The sequence below is a fragment of the Panthera leo genome, chromosome D2 (assembly GCF_018350215.1).
Source record: "Panthera leo isolate Ple1 chromosome D2, P.leo_Ple1_pat1.1, whole genome shotgun sequence".
In the NCBI taxonomy this organism is placed as follows: domain Eukaryota; kingdom Metazoa; phylum Chordata; class Mammalia; order Carnivora; family Felidae; genus Panthera; species Panthera leo.
This window is the reverse complement of record NC_056689.1, coordinates 55953260-55976240: the sequence shown is the minus strand read 5'-3', so window position 1 is coordinate 55976240 and position 22981 is coordinate 55953260. Positions and strand designations below refer to the sequence as shown.

The window sequence follows — 22981 nt, the reverse complement described above, 5'->3', positions numbered from 1 at the left end:
TTTTTTTTTTAATATTTATTTTTGAGAGAGAGCACGAGCTGGGAAGGAACAGAGAGGGAGACACAGAATCGGAAGCAGGCTCCAGGCTCCAAGCTGTCAGCACAAGCCTGATGCAGGGCTCGAACGCACAAGCTGTAAGATCATGACTTGAGCTGAAGTCGGACGCTTAACCGACTGAGCCAACCAGGTGCCCTCTTTTTTTTTTTTTTTTTTTATTTTGAGAGAGAGTGAAAGTGAGAACAGGGGAGAGGCAGAGAGAAAGAGAGAGAGAGAGAGAGAGAGAGAGAGAATCCCAAGCAGGCTCAGTGCTGTCAGTACTGAGCCTGACGTGGGGCTTGATCTCACAAACCATGACCTGAGCCGAAATCAAGAGTCAGATGCTTAACCAACTGAATCACCTAGGTGCCCCGTGATTTTCAGTATCTTTTTTACACCCCAGAGTTATTCAGTTTCCCTGCCTCAGCACCATTAAACAATAGGTCTTGAACATCTGCACTGTGAGTTTTCCCCCCTTTAACCCAGCTGAAGCAAAGTACTATCTATGGTGCATCTGGACAAAGGTGATTATGACTCCAGTCCAGGGAAGATTTTTGGGAAAACCTAGGAAATCATTTGTCACCCGTGCTAGGTTGTGGAATCTAATTTCGCTGGTAAAAAAGAAACAGGCAAAAAGGCAGGCCAAAGGTAACAAGAAGATAACCAGCTTGTGATTTTTTTTTTTAACCCACCCAAATCAATAAGTCAAACAAAGTGCCTGAACAGCCTATCGACTGGGGTTGTGAATTTTACCTTCTATGAGTCAGTTAATTGATAAGAGGGAGCAGTTAATACACTTGACACCAGATTTAGTTTCCATTCTATTGTGGCGTAAGCTGTAGCGGAAGGTTCAGAGAAGGATTCCTTCACACAGCAACAGAAACACACCAGCGATCCCAGGCGTGATGGGTTATACAAAGTGGTTTCAAGAGCCAACTCTCAGGTGCCCAGCCTTGCTGTGCTAGGAGTTTGTGACGTAGGTGCTGTCACGTAGTGGGCACGCCGCCCTTGTAATCCCCCAGAGCCCTGCCCTTCAGACCTGTGCAGACGGGGCGTCTTGTGCCTTCTTGCCTCCTCAGGCAAGCTCACCCCTGAGAACATCTTCAGTTTCTCCCTCTGCACATCCTCCATGGCCGTCAGACAAGCTCAAGTCTCTCCTGGTTGAGCGAATCCTTCCATTGGCCCAGTTTTTCCTTTGTAGCTGCTGTCCCTCCTTTCTCATCTTCTCTGAGTTCCTAGGAACCACAGCTCCTCACTATGCCCCAAGCACCCCACTCCCCTGGCCTCTATAGGTCTGTTGAAATCGCCCCATTTGTTTGCTCTGCAAATATTTACTAAATGCCAATACCAAAGCAGCGTTACTAAATGCAGTTATGTTTTGGGCAGTTGGCTCAGCATTTTTACTAGCGTTAGCTCAGTGAATCCTCACAACCCTGTGAGGCAGGGACTTTATTACTATCGGAATTCACAGATGAGGAACGTGAGGTTAGGTGAGGTGAAGTGACTGGCCCGAAGTCACAGGAAGGAGCTTTAAAGGAAAGATCCAGAATTGCCACCCAGGCCTTCTGGCTCCAGAACTGACATTTTAGTTGCCACAAGGTACTCTATGGAGGCCTGTGGGGTTTTTTTTGTTTGTTTTTTTTTTTTTCCTTTTCAAAGTGTGTCTTGTCTTTTCGTCTCTCTTCCCACCAAGGCCCTTATCACCTGGTGCACGGATGTTATAACAGCCATGCAACTGATCTAGCTTACCATAAATGTCCCCCCTCAACCTCAGACCATCCCCTACACTGAGTGGCCTGATAATCTGCCCAACACATCCTCTTCATCTTGTCCTCTGCCATTAAAGAATATCTAATCTCTTTGGGAAGGGAAGACATTCACATATGAGTTCCCGAGATAACCCTATAATGACAGTAAATATAATGAAGGGTAAGAACAAAATGAACTCCAAGATCACTCCCTGTGAAGAAATTACATGAGTTTCTCAGTACAGGTTATACACGAGTGGACAGAGTGGGCACACAGAACTTCAGCTGAGCCCTGAATTTGAATTAGAAGGATGGGTTTTATTTATTTATTTTTAATGTTTATTTTTGAAAGAGAGAGCACAAGTGGGTAAGGGACAGAGGGAGAGGGAGACACAGAATCCAAAGCAGGCTCCAGGCTCTGAGCTGTCAGCACAGAGCCCGACATGCGGCTTGAACCCACGAACTGTGAGATCATGACCTGAGCCAAAGTTGGACGCTTGGTCGACTGAGCCACCCAGGTGCTCCAGAAGGGGATGGGTTTTCTGATGGGGGCGTTAAGAGCTGTGGTCCCAGGCTGTCCTCAGCACAAACCCTCCCCTTTGTAATATTTCCTGCTGCTCCTACTCTACTAGTCCTGATCTGCTTTCAAGGTTTGGGATGAAGGGCACTGCCACCCTTTTCAGATTAAACCTCATCCAGACTGAGTAAAGTGTTCTCTATACTTCCCTTAACACTTACCTATACGACAGGGGCGTATGCTCAAGCAACTAGTCTTCAGAGGAAACAGGTTTATGCTTTTGAAGAAACAGATGGAAGAAGTCCTTTTTAAGAGGCAGGATTTTCCACAAAAAACAAAGTCGTGACCTTCATGCAATAGCTTCCAGATACAATGTCTTATTATTCGAGGGCTTATTGTTTGCTATTTACTTCCATGCATTATCTAACTGAACACTCACATAATGTTTCCAAGGTAGGCCCTTCTTCTCCCATTTTGCAGATGAGTTCATTGAGCTCATTAATTAGATTAGTGACTCTGCCCCAAATCACACAGCTGCCTGTGTGGAAGCAGGGTAGGGCTGCCTGCAGAGCCCAAGGTCTTATCTATTATTACTTCTGGGAAACTGTTAAGGGCAGGTCACTTGTTCCCCCATCAGTGATGGATGGAAAACCATGAAGATGTACTGCACGGGAGAGGTTTTGCCCCTGGGCCTGCAGGAGCCTGCACCGTGTTCAAACGAGTGAACCTCTGAGGGGCAACCTCTCTGGGCTTCTATGGCTAAATAGAACTGTGGTAGCACTAGACCGCCTAAGGCTGAGCTCTCCCTGGGCTGACATTCTGTGATTACTGAGCATTGGTGGAAGAGGGGGGAGCTAATTGAGTGAGTTAGTAATTTAGTTGCCAGGGTAACTCTTTTCTGATTGGAAGGAAGGGATCACAGGGTTCAACACAGACTTTGCTGGATACGAAAGTGGTGTCTGATCTTCATTCCCTGTCTTTGCTTATGAGCTGGAAAAAGAAGGGTGAAAACTGAATCCAAATATTGTAGCGTTTATGCCTAATTTAGAATGAAATCCTGGGGTGGCAGACTGTGCAGTTCTCTGTGAGGTGTGGCATTCCTTTCTCCACATCACTCGTTACTTGCCAGTTTCCGTGTTTTAATTTATTTTGTATTTTTCTCGTTGACTTTCTAGCTTGGTCTTTTATCTCATCCAGGCTATTTTCTCTGGCCAACTAGCTGTCTTCATAGGACGCTGAACATTTTGTAAGAATATGGTTGTGGCGTACCTGGCTTTCCGTAGCTCAGCCTAGGGATCTGGGGTATGTTTTTCAGGGTTCCAGTGGCAGGGCCACCATCTTGGACAATTACAGAGGTGTCACTCACCTTGTAGTATATGTGCGGAGTTGTGCAGTGAACAATATTGGACTGTGTATGACGGTGTTAGTCTATTGGAAAGAGGCCTGAACTGGGAGCCCAGAGACCTGGGTTCTAGACTCTGTTAGGCCTTTGACTTTCATAAGTGACTTTGGTAGGTGACTCTGTCCTGTTCCCTTCCCGGACTATTTTTCCACCTATATATATAAAGTGGTCTAATAACTTAACAATCTTTTGTGTAAACCTTGACTTATTTCAGAAAAGATTTTGGGGTGACTAGTAAGGCCTGCAAGATTTTTTAAAAGCTGGACGGTTTAGGGTTATGGTGCATTTAAAGTGCCTGATAGTAGAGATTAGTTTTCTCCAGTTGTCCTTTTAAATTATTTATTTTGAGAGAGAGAGTGTGCAAATTGGGGAGGGGGGCAGAATGAGAGAGAAAGAGGGCGACAGCAAGAGAGAATATCTTAAGCAGGCTCCACACTAAGCACGAAGCCTGACGGGCTTAACGGGGGCTCGACACAGGGTTCACTCCCATGACCCTGTAATCGTGACCTGAGCCAAATCAAGAGTCAGATGCTTGACTGAGCCACTCAGTCTCCTCTCCAGTCTTCCTTTTTTAAGGAGGGAGTAGTACTATGTGAACCCCATGGTTGAGTCTAGCCTTAATTGATCATTACAAGCCAGCACGGCCAGTGCAGTGGCATCAAATCATGGCCAGTTTGGCCCTCGATTGCCCCTAACCCTTTGACCTCAAGGAAATCCCATCCCCAGTAAGAAGCGGAGCTGATGACCCCAGGCGTACTCCAATGCTGGAGGAAGTCAGCACCTGACCACTTTCCTCCTGCTCAGCGCCCAGTCGTGGCAGCCACCTACACTGTTGGAGCGTCCCCTTCCTCAGTGTTAGAGCCTCCACAATCACCCTTCCCTTGCTGAGCCCCACTGGAAAAGCCTCCCACAACATTTTCTGGACAGGATGTAGGGAACAGCTGGCTTGGTGCGCTCTGGAGGTGTATCTCAGACTATCAGGGGCGGAGAGAATGGGGAGGTATAGACAATAGGCATGGAGTCCAGAAGGAAGTTAGAAAGTCAGGACTGTAGGGGTGCCCGGGTGCTCAGTTCATTGAGCATCTGACTCTTGATTTCAGCTCAGGCCACGATCTCATGGGTTCATGGGATAGAGCCCTGAGTCGAGCTCTGCGCTGACAGCAGGGAGACTGCTTGGGATTCTCTCTCTCCTTCTCTCTCTGCCCCTCCCCTGCTTGCATTCTCTCTCTCTCTTTCTCAAAATAAATTGAAAGAAAGGAAGAAAGAAAGAAAAAAAGAAAGAAAGAACTGTATCCAGAAAGCACTTTTGGGACCATGGCATGCCCTTCTTTCATGAGAAACCTAGGACCCAGTCATATGGCTACCAAGGGGCAGTCCTGGGAAGGAACGAGTAGGGACTAGAGACTGTTCTTCTCCAGTATGTGCCAGTCACAGCAAACTTTTCCACATCTCACTTCTCGTCTATTGTACAGAAGGAAACCAAAAGCCCACAGAGGTTGAGCAACTTGTCCGAGGTCCCCATTTAATAAGTGGCCTTGAACCCTGGATGATATGTTGCCTAGTGTGGCTCCTTCCTGGAGGGAACAGGCTGAAGTAACTCAGAAAGGGAGGGATAGAGACAGGCCGTTATGTCACCGCTCCTGGAGAGAATGGCAGCAAACATGCTAAGAGCAAAGAGAGGAGTCCTTTCAGACACTGCCAGACAGCTTTCCCACCGTGGGTTTGTCTCCTGATCGGCCGCTAACCAAGAGCTGCCCCAGCCTTAAGGGCTGCCTTGTGAAACGAGTCCACTTAATGACCACGTTAGAAAGAAAAAAAAAAGTGATGAGCCTCCCAGTCTGCAGTGACAGGCTGAACTGATGTCCTTTGCTAATAGTCAGAGGCAGCTTCATAAAACTCCATCACTGACTAGTAATCCAAAAGGCTCTAAGGTTTTAGTGAATGGGATTGGTCCAAAACCTGACCTCACTTTCATTTAATTTCATGCCAGCACCAATACACGCCCAGCCACACAGACCCTGCTTAACTAGTGAGCCGCTCAGACACAAAGGCGCTCTAATTACCATCCACAAGGCAGGCCGACAAGGATTTCAAGTGTTTTTAAGGTTTATGGATTAGAGAAATGTGTTCTCTGCATCTTTCGCACCGAGGGCAAGTAGAAGATAAAACCCAACAATAAACCCAACAAAAAACCCAACGCATTTATTGAAAACAAGTATTTCAGTTAAGTTAAAATCCTACAATCAGGATAAGCCACAATTCCAGACACTCCGGTGCGAAGTGTAGATATGTCAATAGCCACATCTGGATGATGAACAAGCCATTGAATCTTATAAAACTAAAACACCCACAAAACGGTTTTAGATCCCTCAGAGTAAGTGAACAGTATGTTAAAGCACTTTACCACGATTCACAATGGCAAAGCCTGCAGCTTCTCCGTTTGGAGGGTCACATTTTCTACTCGGTTTCCTTCACTTACAAAGGCGAGCTGGCATGCCTGGGGGAGGGGCAGAGGGAGGAAATCAACTCCGTCTATCCAGGGAATTGCAGCTGTTATTGCAAATGGCCCCGGAGAGTCCATTATAAGCTGCTGTGCGAGGCTGTGTCCCCGGAGTGCGCGTCACGTGGCGTCTCCCCAGCCCCCAGCCCTGGCCCCAAGGAGCACCAGCGCCACCCACTTGGAGTAGGACAGCAGAGCCGTGGGGGGAGCGCAGGGACCCGAGGCTAAGACCCTGGGCAGTTTCTGTGAAAGCCCAGGGCGCGGCTGCCCGCAGAAGGCACCGGCGCCCGTCACGTCCCCGCCTCCCCATACCCGCGGTGGCCGCGGTGCGCGTGTCCTTAGGAGACTCCAGTACTTGCAAAACACCGAGCTCTTCTCCGGAGTACAGGCAGAACCCGGCAACTCTTCTGCTCTACTGGAACCCCGGAACCCTGCCTGCGCTCAGGAAAACAGTGACCTTGAACCCGAGGAGGAGAGGGACGGCTGTGAAAATATTTTAGAGAGGAAGGAGGGTTCACTCCACGTCCCACCTTACCTTTCCCCAGCACCGCCCGCCCCCGCCTCCCGTGCCAATCTCGCACACCTTTCCCTGCCACGCTGAGAACCGCAGCCAGTTGCAAAACGGGGGACAGAGAAAACGTTACTCCTATTCAACTCCCAAAAAGTCCTTTCATGGTACCGCGTGTTTTGTATTAAGAACCAGCACCCAAAAGACATGAGATGCGTTTTTTTTTTTGTTTTTTTTTTAAGAGTCACAAATTTTCAAGTCTGGCAGTTTGAGGTTCTCCCTGAAATGACGGTCTACTCATGTTCCCCTCCCCCAAAGTGGATCAGGAACCAGCCCTGAAAAGGTAAAGTAACTGGGGTCATCCTCGTCTTTCAGACGCTCGGCGATCCCGAGAAGCGTGGAGTGTGGCCACATGGTCGCCGGGCTGAAGGTCTCCGAGAGGCTGCGTGGAACTGCAAGCTGCACTGCCGGGGCTGGTCAAGCCAAATAAGGAGTCCTACTGAATGTGAGCTTGGAGTGCGCTCTGTAATCTGCCTCACAAATAGGGCCAACCAAGCTGTTTCAAACACACTGGAGCCCTCCATTAATTCCCCAAGGAAATATTCGCGGTTTTTCCATTCCTCGTCTGCATTAGCTTATTTTCCCGTTTCCAACTGCGCGAGTTCACCAGTCTGAATAGGGATGCAGCCCTCAGCGGAATCCCTTGCCCTCCAGGCAGAGGCTGGCACTGTGGCCACTCGGGGTGTTAGCTGCCAGGTACCAGAACGCCGTCGCCAGTTTTGAGCTGCGCCCTCCTCCCGGACGCGCCGGGGTCGTTGCAGGCCGCGCGAGGGCTGTGGGGCGAAGGGGGCTCATGCACTGGGGCCGACAGAGGCCCCGTGAGCGGGCGCTGGGGAAGCTTTGCGTGTAACTGCAGCCGTCGCGAATGAAGCCTCCGCACAGCCTCCTTGATGAGGTTCCCCGAGAGCACCAGCTGCTGCAGGAGCCGGTGCGGATCGTCGTCGCCGGTGCGGGATTCGAGCTGGGTCCCGCGTCGCTGTTGCAGGCGGCGGGAGGCGGCGGCGCCTCGCAGCCAACCTCGCCGGCACGGGCCGGACAGCGACTGCGGGGCGCCCCGCTTGTTGGCTCCCGAGGGCCCATCAAGGCCGGGATGAGGGGCCAGTGGGGACAGAGCGCTGGGGCCTGCGGCGAGCTCGGCCACGAAGTAGGGCGCAGCCCGGCCCCGCACGCGGCCGCGGTCCCCGAGGGCGCAGCGCAGGGCCCCCGGGGGCGCCGGGCCCACCGCCTCGGCCGGCGCGGGCGGCAGAAGCAGTGGCAGCGCAGGGGGCCGGGCCTTGTCCGCCCGCACGGCCGCCGGGGGCCGCGGGGGCTGCAGCGGCGGCCCCGGGGGCGCGCACGGGGAGGCCGGGCTGTCCTGAGCCGCGTCCAGCTGCAGCGCCTCGCCGATCTGGGCCACCAGCAGGTCCACCTCGCCCGAGCCGCCCAGCGTCACCGACTGCTCCAGCAGGAGGAAGCTGTCCTCCTCCTCCTCCTCCTCCGCCTCCCCCTCCGCTTCCTCGCCGGCTTCCTCTTCCTCCTCCCTCCGACACGGCATGGCCCCCCGCCCGGGCACACGGAGCTCGGCGGCCGGCGCTGGCGGCTCGGCGGCCCGCCGGGCTCGATGGGCCGCGGCGGAGCGGGGAGCGGTGCTGAAGCCGAAGCGGGAGCGGGGGCCGGGGCCGGGGCCGGGGCCGGGGCCGGGGCGGACACGGAAGCGGGAAGCCGCCAGGCACTCGCGCCGCGCGCCTGCAGCCGCGGGAGCCGGAATCCTACCGGCTCGGGTTGATTTGTAAACAATGGGTGACGTCGCCGCCGGGCCCTACCACCGCGCCAGGGCGGGGGTGCGCTGTACGGTTGGGGGGCGGGGCGCCCGCTGGGCCCGGGTGCAGGGTGAAACCTAGCTGCTTCTGAGTCCACCAACCCTGAGTGCTGTGTGCAGGAGTGCACTGGGTTGCGGATACCCGCTCTGTCAGCCGGGCGTGGTTGGCATTTCCAGAAAATGAACACCGGCGTGGACTCAGTTGGTTTCTTCCACACACAAGCACAGACACTTACACCCACACACTCCCCTCCTTTAGGCGCGTCAACTCGTCTGGGTTTGGCATTTGCGCTTTTGAGGTCCCGGGTGCCCGCGTCTGGGAAGTGATGACCCGGCGAGTGAAGCGAGGATGGAGAGAAGGGGTCAGGCGAGAGATCTGTCTGGAGATTAGGGAAACGAGGCTGACAGGGATGAAAAGGAAGCCCAGGACCTTGTGGTGTGATGGAGTGCGGGGGGCGGGGGGGCGGGCGGTGGGTGGTAGAGTTAGAATAGGCAAAGAAAGGACACAGAGCAATGTTTCTTGACCAGGAGCATGGGTATATGGGGCCTGGACTGGGGCTGACATTCGTGGAGAGGAGGAGGTCGTTGGTCTTGGGCGGTGGGTGTGTGAACTGAGCTAGAAAGTTCTAAGAATGCCTCAGCTCAGCAGGGGAGTATCTTCTCTGAGGGGAACACAGGAGAGGAAAATAAGCTGTTTGGATGAAAATGGAGATATGGATCAGTTTAACTCTTCAAGATATCATGATTGGCCTAATGATTAACCAAGACTTCATTTTTTAAAAGGAGGAGGGATGGAAAAATGATTCTTCACTGTCTTGTTGCCTGGAGGTTTTAGACCTTTATTCAAAATCCCAAATCCCTCAGGCCTAACTTCCAAACTCTACACTTGTAGGTGGCCAAGTGTAGAGGCCCAGCCTTTACAAGCCAATCAGGGGAGGTATACCATCAGCGTGAGAGAAATATTCAAAACTGGATTATGGTGATGGTTGAACAACTTAGTAAATTTACTAAAAATCATTGAATGGTCTCTTTCTTTAAAAAAAAAAAAAAAAAATTAACATTTATTTATTTTTGAGAGGGAGAGACCGAGCATGAGAGAGGGGAGCTGGGGGACAGAGAATCCGAAGTGGACTCCACGCTGACAGCAGAAAGCCAGATGTGGGACTCGAATTGAGGAACCCTGAGATCATGACCTGAGCTGAAGTTGGAGGCTCCATGGACTGAGCCACCCAGGTGCCCCTCTCTCTTTTCCCCGAAATAGTTATTTATTTATTTTGAGAGGGAGAGAGAGAATCTCAGCACAGAGCCTAATGTGGAGCTGGAGCCCATAAACTGGGAGATCATGACCTGAGCAGAAACCAAGAGTGGGTTGCTCAACCGACTGAGCCCCTCCCCGCCCCCCTCCCCCCAGCTCCTGAATGGTCTCTTAAGATGAGTGAATTTCATATGTAAATTATATGTCAATAAAGCTGTTTTAAAAATTAGCCACAACACATGCACACAAATACAGAAGCCAGGCAGAAGGGGGCTACTTTAGGATAGGCAGCGGGAGAGTAGCCTAATTTAGAAAGGGAGTGCCAGAGGAAGAGACTGGAGACCGTCCACATGGGGAGAAACAAGGGTCGTGGTGGGCAGTTCCAAAGATGGTAATTACAAGAGCAAACCTCCAAGGAGAGATGGGGTGGAGGGAATAGGTGGGTAATTGTTTAAAAAGTGTTGGGTTTATCCTTGCTAAGTATGGAGAGAAGAATGTGGGAATAAAGGAAGAGGCAGTTTGAAAAAAGCCAGGGAATTTTTAAATCTTGGAAATGGGGACTTTTACAGGGTGTCATAAAATTCATCATCTCTTTTTAGTAGATTCCTTAGGATTTTCTATATATATTGATCATAACATCTGCAAAGAAAGATAGTTTTACTTCTTTCTAGTCTGGATGCCTTTTATCTTTCTTGCCTAGTTGTCCAGCTAGAACTCCTAGAACAATGTTAAGTAGAAATGGTGAGGGCAAGCATCCATGTCTTGTTCTTGATCTTAGGGTAAAGCATCCAGTCTTTCATCAAGTATGACGTTGGCTGTGGGTTTTTATAAAAAGATGGCTTCATCAGGTTGATAACATTCCCTTCTATTCCTGGTTTGTTGAGCATTTTTTATCACGAAAGGACTATCCCTTCATTTTAATCACTATTCTTTTTAAAATTTTATTTTAGAGAGAAAGAGAGAGAATGTGTGCATGCAAGAATGGGGCTCAATCTCACAACCCTGGGATCATGACCTGAGCTGAAATCGAGTTGGGCGCTCAACTGACTGGCCACCCAGGTGCCCCTTAAATTATTATTCATGTGAATGTACAATCAAGGCAGGCATTTATTAGCTTCAATATTCTGAATCTACTTATTTAAAAACTTAAGATGTAAATAATTGGTAGCAGCTTACAATTTGTGTTTTTTAAAAATACCTTTATGTTTACTTATTTTTGAGAGAGACAAAGTGCAAGCAGGGGAGGGGCAGAGAGAGAGGAGACAGAATCTGAAGCAGACTTAGGGCTCTGTGCTGAGACACAGGGCCCAAACCCATGGACTGGGAGATCATGACCTGAGCTACAGTCAGACACTTAACCGACTGAGCCACCCAGGTGCCCCTTGAAGACATTATTCTAAGTGAAAGGAACCAAACACAAAAGGCCACATATTGTAGGATTCTATTTATATGAAATATCCAGCAAAAACAAATCCACAGAGACAGAAAGTGGATTAATGGTTGACAGGGTAGAGAAGGGGATTAGGACTAACTGCTAATGGGTCGGGGATTTCTTTTGGGGTGATGAAAATGTTTTGGAATTAGTGGTGATGTTTGCACAATGTAGTGAGTATACTACAAGCCACTAAAATGTACATTTCATAAGTATACACTTTAAAATTCACCTTAGAAGGCATCTGGGTGGCTCAGTCGATTCAGCGGCCGACTCTTGATTTCGGCCCAGGTCATGATCTCATGGTGGTGGGATGGAGCCCCTCATCCAGCTCCTTACCGGGCATGCGGCCTGCTTACGGTTCTGTCTTTCCCTCTGCCCTCCCCAACTCGTGTGGGTGCATGCTTTCTAAATAAATAAATAAATAAATAAACAAACAAGTAAATAATTCACTTTAGATGTGAGATATATATCAATTTTTTCAATGCTAAAAAATATTAATGGTAACATCTAGGTGCTGGGTAATAGGGTAGTTCACTGTCAAATTCTTTCACTTTTGTTGACTGCAAATTTTTTAGAATAAAATGCTAGAAAAAAATAAGCCACAGAAAAGAGCTGATTAATTTTATGGCTTCCTTCAGAACTGCCCGGGACACGGGGTGGTGGTGGTGGTGGGGGGTGCTCAGGGCTGACAACTGGGAAGGAAGGGAGCAAGGAAACACCCGGCTGGCAGGTTGCCTGCTACACGGCAGGGGAATTGTGTAGACTCATTCTCCAGTGTTGAAAGAATGTAGACAGTCTGCTGCAGGCTGACCAAATTGTTGCCCACTGTGGAGGATTTCAAACTGTATGGCAGGAATGAGGCCTGACACTATTTTCAGAGGCCAGCAGCATCCCTGAGTGCTGAGCGATGGGCAGACATGGGCTCGCCTCTTTATCAGTCCCTTCATTGCCACCCAGCGCCCACGCAGGGAGGCTGGAGGAACTGAGCTGGTTGGAGGTTGGGGGGGGGGGTATGTGTACAGAGAGAATTTAAGAGATTAGGGGATTCACACTGAGGTGCAAAGGGGTGCTAATGAGATATTAAACACCTCTCGGGGGAGTAGCGCTGAAGAAGCTGCAAACTGAGAGGGCAGAAGTTGAAAATGTCTTGAGGCTGCTGATAGGGTGGGAAAGATAACTGGCCACTGGTTAAATGGGACAGTGGTGTCTGTAACTCAGTAGTTAAACTGGATGAACGGCTTTGGGCTAACAGTGATGCAGCAGCGTGAAATAATTTTGCCATTCATAAAGGTAGAAATGACTCAAGACTGGGGAAGAGGTTGAGAGGGATGCAGCCGGCAGGTGGAGACTTGAGTAGTGCACTGAGTTGAATGAAGCTCCCTCCACATTCCTGCCTGCCTGGAACCTGTAAATGGGACCTTATTTTGGAAAGAGGGTCTTTGCGGATGTAAGCAAGTTAAGACGAGGTCAAACTAGAGTAGGGTGGGCTCTAATGCAGTGGCTGGTGTCCTTGTTCAAAGAGGGAAATTTGGACACAGAGACACACAGGGAGAATGCCACGTGTCCGCAGAGGCAGAGATCGGAGAGGTGTCGCCACCAGCCAGAGAACACTAAGGTTTGTCAGCAGTCACCTACGGAGAGCACAGAACAGCTTCTCCCTCAGAGTCCCCAGAAAGGAACCAACCCTGCTAACTGACACCTTGATACTGGACTTCTGGCCCCCAAAACCGTGAGAGAATCAATTTCTGTTGTTTTAAGGCACCAGGTTTTTGGTAATTTGTTACGGCAGTCCTAGGGAACTAGGAGTGATTTCAAGAAATTGTGTAAAACATGTAAGCCATGGAGAAATTTATTGAAGGCTCTGGGGGAGTTCTGAGAATCAGTGGAAAAAATGGAAGGGCTGAGGGCCTCTCTGATAGATGCTGGGTTATGCTAGGCCCAGCGACATCTGCCATGAGAACAGGAATAAAGAACGAAGAGATAAAAAAAACAAGGGGCCAATAATCCCTTTTTGTGTGTTCATCATATGTAAAATAAATAAATAAATAAATAAATAAATAAATAAATAAATACAAGCAAGCAAGCCATATCAGGAACACATCTCACATCTCCACAGGGATTATTAGGATGACCCCATATAGGCTGATGCAGTCAGCACTCACATCTCTGGAACTGCAGAAAAGCTTGCGCTGTCCTTGCCAAAGGGACGGCAGCAGGAAGGGAAGAGTAGGTGTCCAGGCAGGTGGTCTTGGATCTGCAGAGGTTTTGGGACTGTCTGGATGCCTGGGACAGCAGTGGAATCAACAGAATTGGAAGTCAGGAGACACAAGGTCAGGTGGCCTAATTCAGTCTTTTTGAAAAAAGATTCTAGTTTTATTTATTTGACTAGATAATATAGCCACGTGGTTGAAAATTCTAAAGGTCAAAATGGGAAAAGTGGAAGTTCTGACCCCATCCCTGTTCCCAGCCACCTGGTCTCCCAACCTGGAGGCAAACCATACAATCATTATTGTTTTTTAAAAAATTATTGTTTTTAATGTTTATTTTTGAGAAAGACAGATCACGAGTGGGGGAGGGGCAGAGAGCGAGGGAGACACGGAATCCGGAGCAGGCCCCAGGCTCCAAGCTGTCAGCATAGAGCCTGACGCGGGGCTCCAACTGGCGACCCGCGAGATCATGACCTGAGCGGAAGTAGGACACTTAACTGACTGAGCCACCTAGGTGCCCTTACCATTTATTCTTTTAAAGATATGTGTGTGTATGTGTGTGTGTGTGTGTGTGTGTGTGTGTGTATCTTTGTATTTGTATTTTGCCTCCCTTTGTTAGCTAGAAGCTTTAACAGAAGCTGCTGTTTGCTTCCCAGCTACCATTCTCCCCTTCGATGAACCCCACGTTATGGAAGCACGAGGGCTCTAGTATCACACTTTTGAATTTCTCTGGCAGCTGGATGGGGCTATGTGATGACATTCTAGCCAGTGAGCTAGAGGTCAGAAGTATAGAAGTGCCGTGTGGTAGTTTTGGAAAGTCACCCTAGTAGAAGGGGGCCAAACCTTTCTTTTTTTCTCTCCTCGTGTTGCCTGGAATGTGGATGTGTTAGCTGGAACTCCAGCAGCCACACGGATCTATGAAAAGAGCAGTGCATTGGAAGGAATCTCAAACAACGTCTGAAGAGTCAAATGCAGTCTTCGACTGCCTACCTCTGGATCTCTTTTCTGTGAGGAAGAAATAACATTCTACCTTGTTTAGGCCAACCAGAAACTTTGTGAAGATAATGCTACTATAATCAGAAAATCTGCAAAGCTGGTTTGGAGAGCAATGCCAGTCAGGCAGGCCTATGAGAAATACCCAGATCAGGAACCGAAGCTGATAATGATAGTAGCCACCACATACTGATTATTCTTTCTAACAGTTTTATTGAGACATAATTTACATGCCATAAAATTCACCCGTTTAAATTGTACAGTTCAGTGGCCTTTAGTATATTTCCAGACTTGTACAACCATCCCCATAATCTAACTTTAGAATATATGCATCATCCCCAAAAGAAAATTTGTACCTAAAAGCTCTACGGAAAAGTGCTTTACAGGTATTATTTCCTTTAGTCTTCCAGTAACCTCTCAGTTTGGTTTTATCCTCTTTATGGAGAGGAAAACCAAGGCGCAGAGATAAGAAAACTTGCCCAAGATCACACAGACTACCAGTGCCAGGGCCAGGATTCAAACTCTGTTTTGGTTGAGGCCTAGACCTGCCCTTCTCAAGCCACTACCCACATGCTGTTACCCAGGCACAGCGATGTGGTCTCTTACCTCTGCCTAGTTCTTATTCCCCAAGGCCTTCAGTGCCTCTGCTAGTAGTCATGCCCTATTTCTGGTCCCACTGCGGATGCCCTTCGTGTTTCCTTGGCTGGGCGCATGCAACTTGTTTCTGGACCCTAGCTTCTTTCCCTTTAATCCACTCATGTGGCAGATCAACTTCCTAATGCCCAATCCTGCTCAGGTTACCCACCTGTCCCACTGTGAATATGTGCACGTTGCCTCCGGAGTAAAACCCTTAGCTGCTTGACACAGTATCCAGAACTCTTAGAGGACTGGCCCTGATCCATTCTTTCAAACCTCTTGTCCTCCACCCCCACACAAGCCAGGTTCCTGTCTCTTGTGTTTGGTGCTGTTCTTTGCGCAGAGAATGGCTTCTCCCACATCTCTAGCCATCTCAGTCTTGCTCAGTCTGTGAAGTGAAGCTCCTTCATGAAGCTGTCTCTGCTCTCCCCAGTAGGTGGTGGTTCCTCAGCCCTCTGCTCTCCCACCCCATTCAGTTCCCTCAGTGGGGGGTGTTAGAACATCCTTTATTTCAGTAGTTACTTGGGCTGGTCTAGACTGTAAAGACTCTTAAGTTCAGAAGTGAGAGTCCTCTGATTGGTCAGGCCTGAGTTCTTTGCCCACCCCTATAGCCAGAGATAGGGCCAGTCATACCCAAAACTCTTGGACTGAGATAGGGAAGTGGAGGATCCCTTAAGAGTTGCTGGGTGCATCAAAACAAAAGCCCGTTTCCAGTATCGGCAGGATGTAGTTTTTCCAGAAGGCCTGAGCAACTTTATTGTTTCATTTATTACTTCCTTGATTTAATTGATTAACTCGTTCCTTTATTCCTTCAACAAATAGTTGGGTAAGCAAAACTAAATATAGTCCTTAACTCATAGAGCCTCCAGTCTCCAAAACTAATCAAGCAATCTATAAACAAATCTAGAAATGCAGCAGTGGTAATCTGAGATGCATTTGAGTCCCCAGAAGGTTTTCATGTTTCCTAATCTAAATGACTGTGTGAAGTTATTTTAACCGGGCAACAAGCCTTTCACAATTAGAAGTGGTCCTTTACATTCACATGTTCCAAAAGAGGTACCCTTGGACTTAATTCACACTGAAGTGTGAATAAATGAATGACTGAATGAGCAAGGCCGTTCTTTCTACACCCTTGAAAGAAGATGGATCATATGGGTGGGGGTGTACAGGCCTACAGAGGGCTAAAGGACAATTTCCTTTACTTTCCTATTTTGAACGGGGAATCTTACAAGCTGACTCTGAAGGCTCCCCTAGAGAACAAAGAGATAGGGGAAGCCTTGGGGCCTTTTCTGACCTTCACCCTACTTCCTAATAGCTATAGAAACTTTATGTGCAAAATTTCTCTCCATACCAAAGCAATCTCCATTAGGATGGGTTATAGTGGCAGAAAAAAGGATCCATCCAGGCTTCAGCTCACATGACTGTGGAGATAACACCCAACACAGCGAGTTCATAATGTTCCTGCCCATTCCTGAACATCACATACACGTTACTGCTTTGAAACTTAGCCATCAGCACTTGGGGCCCTGACCTGAGGTCTGGGTGTTTTTGATTAGAGGGCCAGAAAGATTCCAATACAGAATAATTTGGTCAGTTTTCGGGACTTTAAACTTACTCTGCAAGACTCAGGACCACCCTAAGCCTCCCTCAGATCCGACCCCTGCGCCAGGCCTGGCTGCCTGCGATACCTTCAGGCTTTCAGAGAGTTTGTTCCTTGCCTCTGTTGAAGCCCAGACAGCCTGCCCCTTTGCCCCCAGCTACAATCTGAACTTTCTGAGGTAGGATTCATGGCTCAATGCTCAATGCTGAGCTCAGTGCTTGACAGATGGTAAATCCCAATCACAAATGCTCTGTGACTGAATGTGCTTCCAGTGTTTCTCTCTGCCAGTCTCTTGCCAGTGACCTGGCTGTTTCCCAGCTTGTTATCCTGGCTGGGGAAAATGACCCCCAGAGTTTTTCCCGTGGGGTTCCAGCCCTGACCCGGGTTGTTTTTAGCTGCACAGATTGGTTCCTCTTCTCTTCACCCCATTGAGTTCCTGCCTCCACTTACCCTGTGGCCGGTCTTAAAGAGGATTCCATAGCAAAGCTGGAGAGAACTTTGTTTTTTGGCATATGGAATAATGTGAGTGTTAGTCTTTGGTATGTCTGAAGGAGACTGAATGGTTAAACTTTGCCCTAGCCCACAATAAACAGGTGTCCCAGGAAGCAAGAAAATTGGGAGTGATTTGTAGCCTACCTTTGTCCTTTAACTTTGCCCCCCTTTAGTGGGTAGTTCCCCACTGGGAGAACTTTGGTGGGAGATAGGGCCCTCCTCCAGGCCGAAAGGTAGAGGCACATGACCTTGGCCCAGCTAATCAGATATTCTCATTCATGACTCTTTCTCTCCAGGGATTGATGGGGAGACCTAAGGACAGGTGGGAAATCAGTGGAGGGGTGAATGTGCTGAGTCAAGTGGCACTGAATGGTGTGAACTTGGCTGGGTTTTTGGCTCCCTAGCCCCCTTCCTTCCTGCCAGCTCTTCAACCTAGTATCCTCATAACAAATCCAGTTTCTGTTAGCCAAAGTCACTTTCCAGTGGTTGAATCCAGATTGATATAAACCTGTTTCATGTCTGGAGGAAGTGGTTTAAATAAACCAGGGAGTGGGGCACCTGAGTGGCTCAGTCGGTTAAGCGTCCGACTTCGGCCCACGTCATGACCTCATGGTTTGTGGGTCTGAGCCCTGGGTCGGGCTCTGTGCTGACAGCAGCCTGGAGCCTGCTTCGGATTCTGTGTCTCCCTCTGTCTCTGTCCTTCCCCCACTCGTGCTCTGTCTCTCTCTGTTTCTCAAAAATAAATAAACGTAAAAAATTAAAATAACTAAGCCAGGGAGCATCTGTAAGGTGGAATACTACACAGCTGTTCAAAAGGGTAATGGCAGATCTATGTGTACTGACATAGATGTCCAAGATGCACTTCTAAGGATAATGTGTACAATATATCACAATTTATCTAAAAATGAAGGGAAGCCTGGTTGGCTCAGTTGGTAGAGCATGTGACTCTTGATCTTAGGGTCATGAGATGGAGGTCCATGCTGGGTGTAGAGATTACTAAAAAAATAACCTAAAAAAAAAAAAAAAAAAAAAAAAAGGAAAGAAATGCCATAAGTAAAGGAATTCAGCTTTGTTCACACTTATATTTCCAGGCCTAGAACAGGACCTAGCACATCGTACATATTCGATAAATATTTTTCTTTAATGTTTATTTTTGAGAGAGACAGAGAAAGAGAGAGAGAGACAGACAGACAGAGGATGAGTGGGGGAGGGGCAGAGAGAGCGGGAGACACAGAATCCGAAGCAGTTTCCAGACTCTGAGTGGTTAGCACAGAGCCCAATGCAGGGCTTGAACTCATGAACCACGAGATCATGACCTGAGCTGAAGTCAGATGCTTAACTGACTGAGCCACCCAGGCGCCCCTCGATAAATATTTCCTGAATGAATGTACTGTGTGGAAAAAGATCTAGAAGAACATATATTAAACTGAAAATAGTTTCTTAGAGGAGGGACTAGAGGTAGGGGCGGTTGACGAGCGAGATTTTTATCTGTATTATTTAAATTTTTTTTACAAAGGGAATATCTTCACGTATTATATGTGTCATTAAACAATATAAAAAGATGCTTGCAGTTTGTTGGAGGTAGGCAGATGGAGGTGCAGTGATATTTGTGGCCCTGGCCCTCTTCCCTGCGCCATACTTCTGAATTCTTAGGAGTCTTTTCTCTGCTTGAATATATAGTCCTCTGTAATTCTAACCTGACTTCTGTTGTATGTGACTTATGTGTGTTCATTTTGTCTCTCCCAGTCTGTCACTCCTGCAGGGCTGGGGCCACTTTTCCATGACCTTCGGTTCAGCCAGACTGTTGGAAACAAGATGACTTTCTGAACTGTTCATGAATACCTGCTGTACAGCCATGCTTCTCACCAGGCTGGCAGTCAGCAGCCAGACTGAGTAAGGATGATTTCAGGGGAGCCAGGACCCCCTTGCTTGTTGGCAGGCTCGTCGGCTGGGGCGTACTTATTATTATCCTCGTTTTTCAGAGGAGGAAGTGGACTCAGAAAGTGAAATAAGTTGTCTGGGTCACGGTTAGAAGTAACGGAGCTAGGATTTTAAAGTAGGCTTACTGGCTCCAGAACCCATGCTCTTAACTACCGTGCTGTAGTTCTCCAAACGGTAAGGGCTTTGTATAAAAATGTCATCAAAACAGATAAACCAGAAATAGAGTGGTGTGGTATTCTACCTGGTTGTAGCAGTGAAATTTCAAAGTTGTGAACATTTCTTCTGTGTGAAAACAGCCATTCAATCCAATCAGTCAGTTGATGCTGGGTCTCATGCAGCTAGGAAAAAAACCCCCAAAAAACAAAACTTGTTCCTTCTTGGGAGAAATTCTTTGCAGAATTTGAGCCTTGTGTTCCTCGCTTTGTATTTATACCAAATATGCAGCTTGGATTTTCCAAGTCTGTCACGGGTTCAATGAACAATTTCACTGATACGTGTTTGTTGAACTGTATGTTTCTTTTCATGTATTTGTTCAACAGAGATCATCTGTTAAACATAAGACATAAAATAGGGCACCTGGGTGGCTCAGTCAGTTAAGCGTCCGACTTCAGCTCAGGTCGTGATCTCATAGTTTGTTGAGTTCCATTCCCACATCGGGCTCTCTGCTGTCAGTACAGAGCCCACTTCAGATCTTCTGTCTCTCTCTCTCTCTCTGCCCCTTCCCCTCTCATACTCTTTCTCTCTCTAAAAAAAAAAAAACAAAACAAAAAACAAAAATAAAATAAAATAAAGCAATTTTATTTTAACACTTTCATCAAACTTTGTAAAGATTTTTTTCTTATATTTATTTTGAAAGAGAGAGTGAGGGAGGGCCAGAGAAAGAGGAAGAGAGAATCCCAAGCAGGCTCCTCACTGTTAGTGTGGAGCCAGACGTGAGGCTCGAACTCGGGAACTGAGATTGTGCCCTGAGCTGAAACCAAGAGTCAGATGCTTAATTGACTGAGCCACACAGGCGCCCCTTCATCAAACTTTTAATATCAAGTCATCAATTGAAATAACCTATTGGATCATGAGATTCAGTTTTTGTTTTGGATTATATAATCTGAGGACTTGTTTAATCATTTGTTCAAAAACTATTTACTGAAAGGTCACTCTGTCAGAAGCCATGGGGAGCAAAATAGATGTAGTCTCTGTGCATGTGTGGTAGGAAGTCTAGTTGGAAACTTCACATGAAATAAATACTCATACAAACAACTATGTAATTTTATTTATTTTTTTTTTTTAATTTTTTTTTCAACGTTTTTTATTTATTTTTGGGACAGAGAGAGACAGAGCATGAACGGGGGAGGGGCAGAGAGAGAGAGGGAGACACAGAATCGGAAACAGGCTCCAGGCTCCGAGCCATCAGCCCAGAGCCTGATGCGGGGCTCGAACTCACGGACCGCGAGATCGTGACCTGGCTGAAGTCGGACGCTTAACCGACTGCGCCACCCAGGCGCCCCACAACTATGTAATTTTAAGTGGTTATGAAAGCTATGAAGGGCGAGTATAGAGTGCTCTGTGAAAGTGTAGTTAGTAAACTGATTTAATATAGTGGGGGCCATGGAAGCCATCCCAGCCACTGACATTTAAGCTGAGACCTGACCAATAATAAAGTGAAAAATGGGCCAGTCAGAAAAAGTAACAAGTGCAAAGGCTGGAGGCAGGAAACTGAGAAACTGAAACACATGTGGGTAGAGCTTAGTGAAAGGGAAGAATGCTGGGAGGAACCTCACGGGAAAGGATGTCCGAAGGAACCCCAAGAAAAATATCCCTAGAAAAATCCTGCATAGTAAAACAGTACAGAAAAAAAACATTAATGCCTTAAGTTTACAATGTTCCCACATCTGTTGCCTCACTAGAAGTGAATCCTCACTAGAAGCCCATGAGGCAGGGAGAGCAAGCAGAATTATGATTATTTCTATCACTAAGCATTAAAGCTCAGTCAGGGACAAAGTTAGGCAGCCTTTGGTTCCATGTTTCAGACCAGAAAGGCAAAGTCTGTGGGTTCTCTGGGAAGCCGGAAGGGAGCGTGTGGAAAGAAGCAGAAGTGACCCACGGCTGTGCTGTGTGACTGTCTGAAGCAAGCGGGCTGTGAACGAAATGTAATAGTTACATACTTCTTGTTTGCCGCGCTATACCTAGCCTTCTAGGCGTGTGTCTCTGTGTCAGGACAGAAAACGAATCTTGCATTTTATTATATTATTATTATTATTTTTCAAATCTTGCATTTTAGATAATTAACTTAAAGTCAATTTCAAATTCGACAGTTGTATAATTCTGAGATTTACACATCAGGACATAATTTGAGCCTAGGCTGGGGATTTCTGACTTGAACCTTAAAAAGTAGGTGGAATGCGAAGGGCTAATCAAAACAAGAAACTACAACCTCCAGCAGGTCTCGGGGCTCGGTCTCCTCCGGGATCCTTTTTTTTTTTTTCCGCCAGGGCTGGGGGCGACCAATGAACGTTAGTAATTTGAATAGACCAATAATATCATGAAACTCTTTAGGTTGCGGAGGGGTGGTAAAGTCACCCAATCGCATGGAAGAGGGGGGAAACACCTTAGCCAATCCAAAGGCGTGGGGGCGGGGCCGGAGATGGGGGCGGAGAAAGAAGTTTGCTGACTAAGATGGCGACAGAGGCGCAGAGTGAAGGGGAGGTGCCAGCCAGGGATTCCCGCCGGAGGTGAGCCGAGTTCTTGGTCCAGCTTCCTTGGAAACGAGGCCGTGGGCTGGTCGTACTGACGCTTTTCCTTTGGGTCATGGTGACCCAGCGGGGCAACGCTTTGTTGTTTCCTGCCACCGCGTTTCTCACCTTCACGCCTGCGGTCTGGCTCAGGAGCTGGGATCCAGCCTGGCCTCCACTTGGTCCCGTTGATGCCCTCCGGAGGTCGGTCCGCAGCGTTGGCTGCGGACCCACCGGTTGGTGGTGGCAGCTCTGCTTGCTTTTGCGCTGAGCTTCCTTGGGGAGGAAACTCAAGCCCAGAGCTGTTAAGCGAATTCCCTAACGTCACACAGTGCCGGGAGAGAGAGAGCTCTGTCAGTACCGCAGTGTATGTGTTAAAGTCGGAGCGAGGGTTGGAGTGCCAGAAATGGGTTTGAGTTCTTGTGCCAATTAAATAAAAATTTTCGTTGTGCTTTAGAATACTTAACACGAGGCCTACCCTCTTAGCAAATAAATAAATAAATAAATAAATAAATAAATAAATAAATAAAATTAAAGTAAATGTTTATTTCTGAGGGTGGGGAAGGGCAGAGAGAGAGGGGGACAGAGGATCCTAAGCGACCCCACACTGACCGAGAGCCCTGTGTAGGGGCCCCAACTCACTAACCCTGAGATCATGACCGAAGCTGAAGTCAGCCGCTGAACCGACTGAGCCATCCACGCGCGAACCCTCTTAGCAAAATTTTCAGTGTATGAGATAATATTGTTGACGATAGGTACAATGTTATACAGCATATCTCAAGAGCTTATTCATCTTTAAATTTTTTTATTTTTGACAGAGAGAAAGAGAGAGAGACAGAGCATGAGCGGGGGAGGGGCAAAAAGAGAGGGAGACACAGAAATCAGAAGCAGGTTCCAGGCTCCAAGCTGTCAGCACAGAGCCTGACGCGGGGCTCGAACTCACGAACTGTGAGATCATGACCTGAGCCGAAGTCGGATGCTCAGCCCACTGAGCCACCCAGGCGCCCCAAGAGCTATTTCATCTTGCTTAACTGGAACTTTATGCCTGTTAATTAGTAACTTCCCATTGCCCCTCTCCCAGTCCTGGCAACCACCATTCTGCTCTTCTGTTCTATGAAATTGACTAT

General features: G+C 48.0%; 2 protein-coding genes and 1 long non-coding RNA gene across 5 annotated transcripts in view; 1 reads left to right on the top strand and 2 right to left on the bottom strand.

Annotated features, from left to right (window-relative positions):
- Positions 1-7349: 7349 nt before the first annotated feature.
- On the bottom strand, positions 7350-8510 carry FRAT1 (FRAT regulator of WNT signaling pathway 1). Its single transcript, XM_042908973.1, has one exon. It carries the CDS (start codon positions 8303-8305, stop codon positions 7457-7459), a length of 849 nt encoding a protein of 282 aa, XP_042764907.1. The 5' UTR covers positions 8306-8510; the 3' UTR covers positions 7350-7456.
- Positions 8511-12797: 4287 nt separating this feature from the next.
- The window catches only part of ARHGAP19 (Rho GTPase activating protein 19), a 74357-nt gene continuing 64173 nt past the window's right edge, over positions 12798-22981 (top strand). The window contains exon 1 of one of the 3 annotated variants that reach the window (XM_042908470.1): positions 12798-12988. In XM_042908470.1, coding sequence (XP_042764404.1) covers positions 12813-12988 — 176 coding nt within the window. In that variant the 5' untranslated portion in view covers positions 12798-12812. Of the gene's footprint in view, positions 12989-18953; positions 19081-21761; positions 21855-22981 lie in introns of those variants that run through there. The other 2 variants (XM_042908471.1, XM_042908473.1) reach the window with 2 other exon arrangements.
- Positions 13907-17647, bottom strand: LOC122202186. The gene is made up of 3 exons (XR_006194501.1): positions 17332-17647; positions 14310-14381; positions 13907-13940 (listed from the first exon to the last, which is right to left on the bottom strand). It is a non-coding gene; the product is annotated as an uncharacterized LOC122202186 (long non-coding RNA).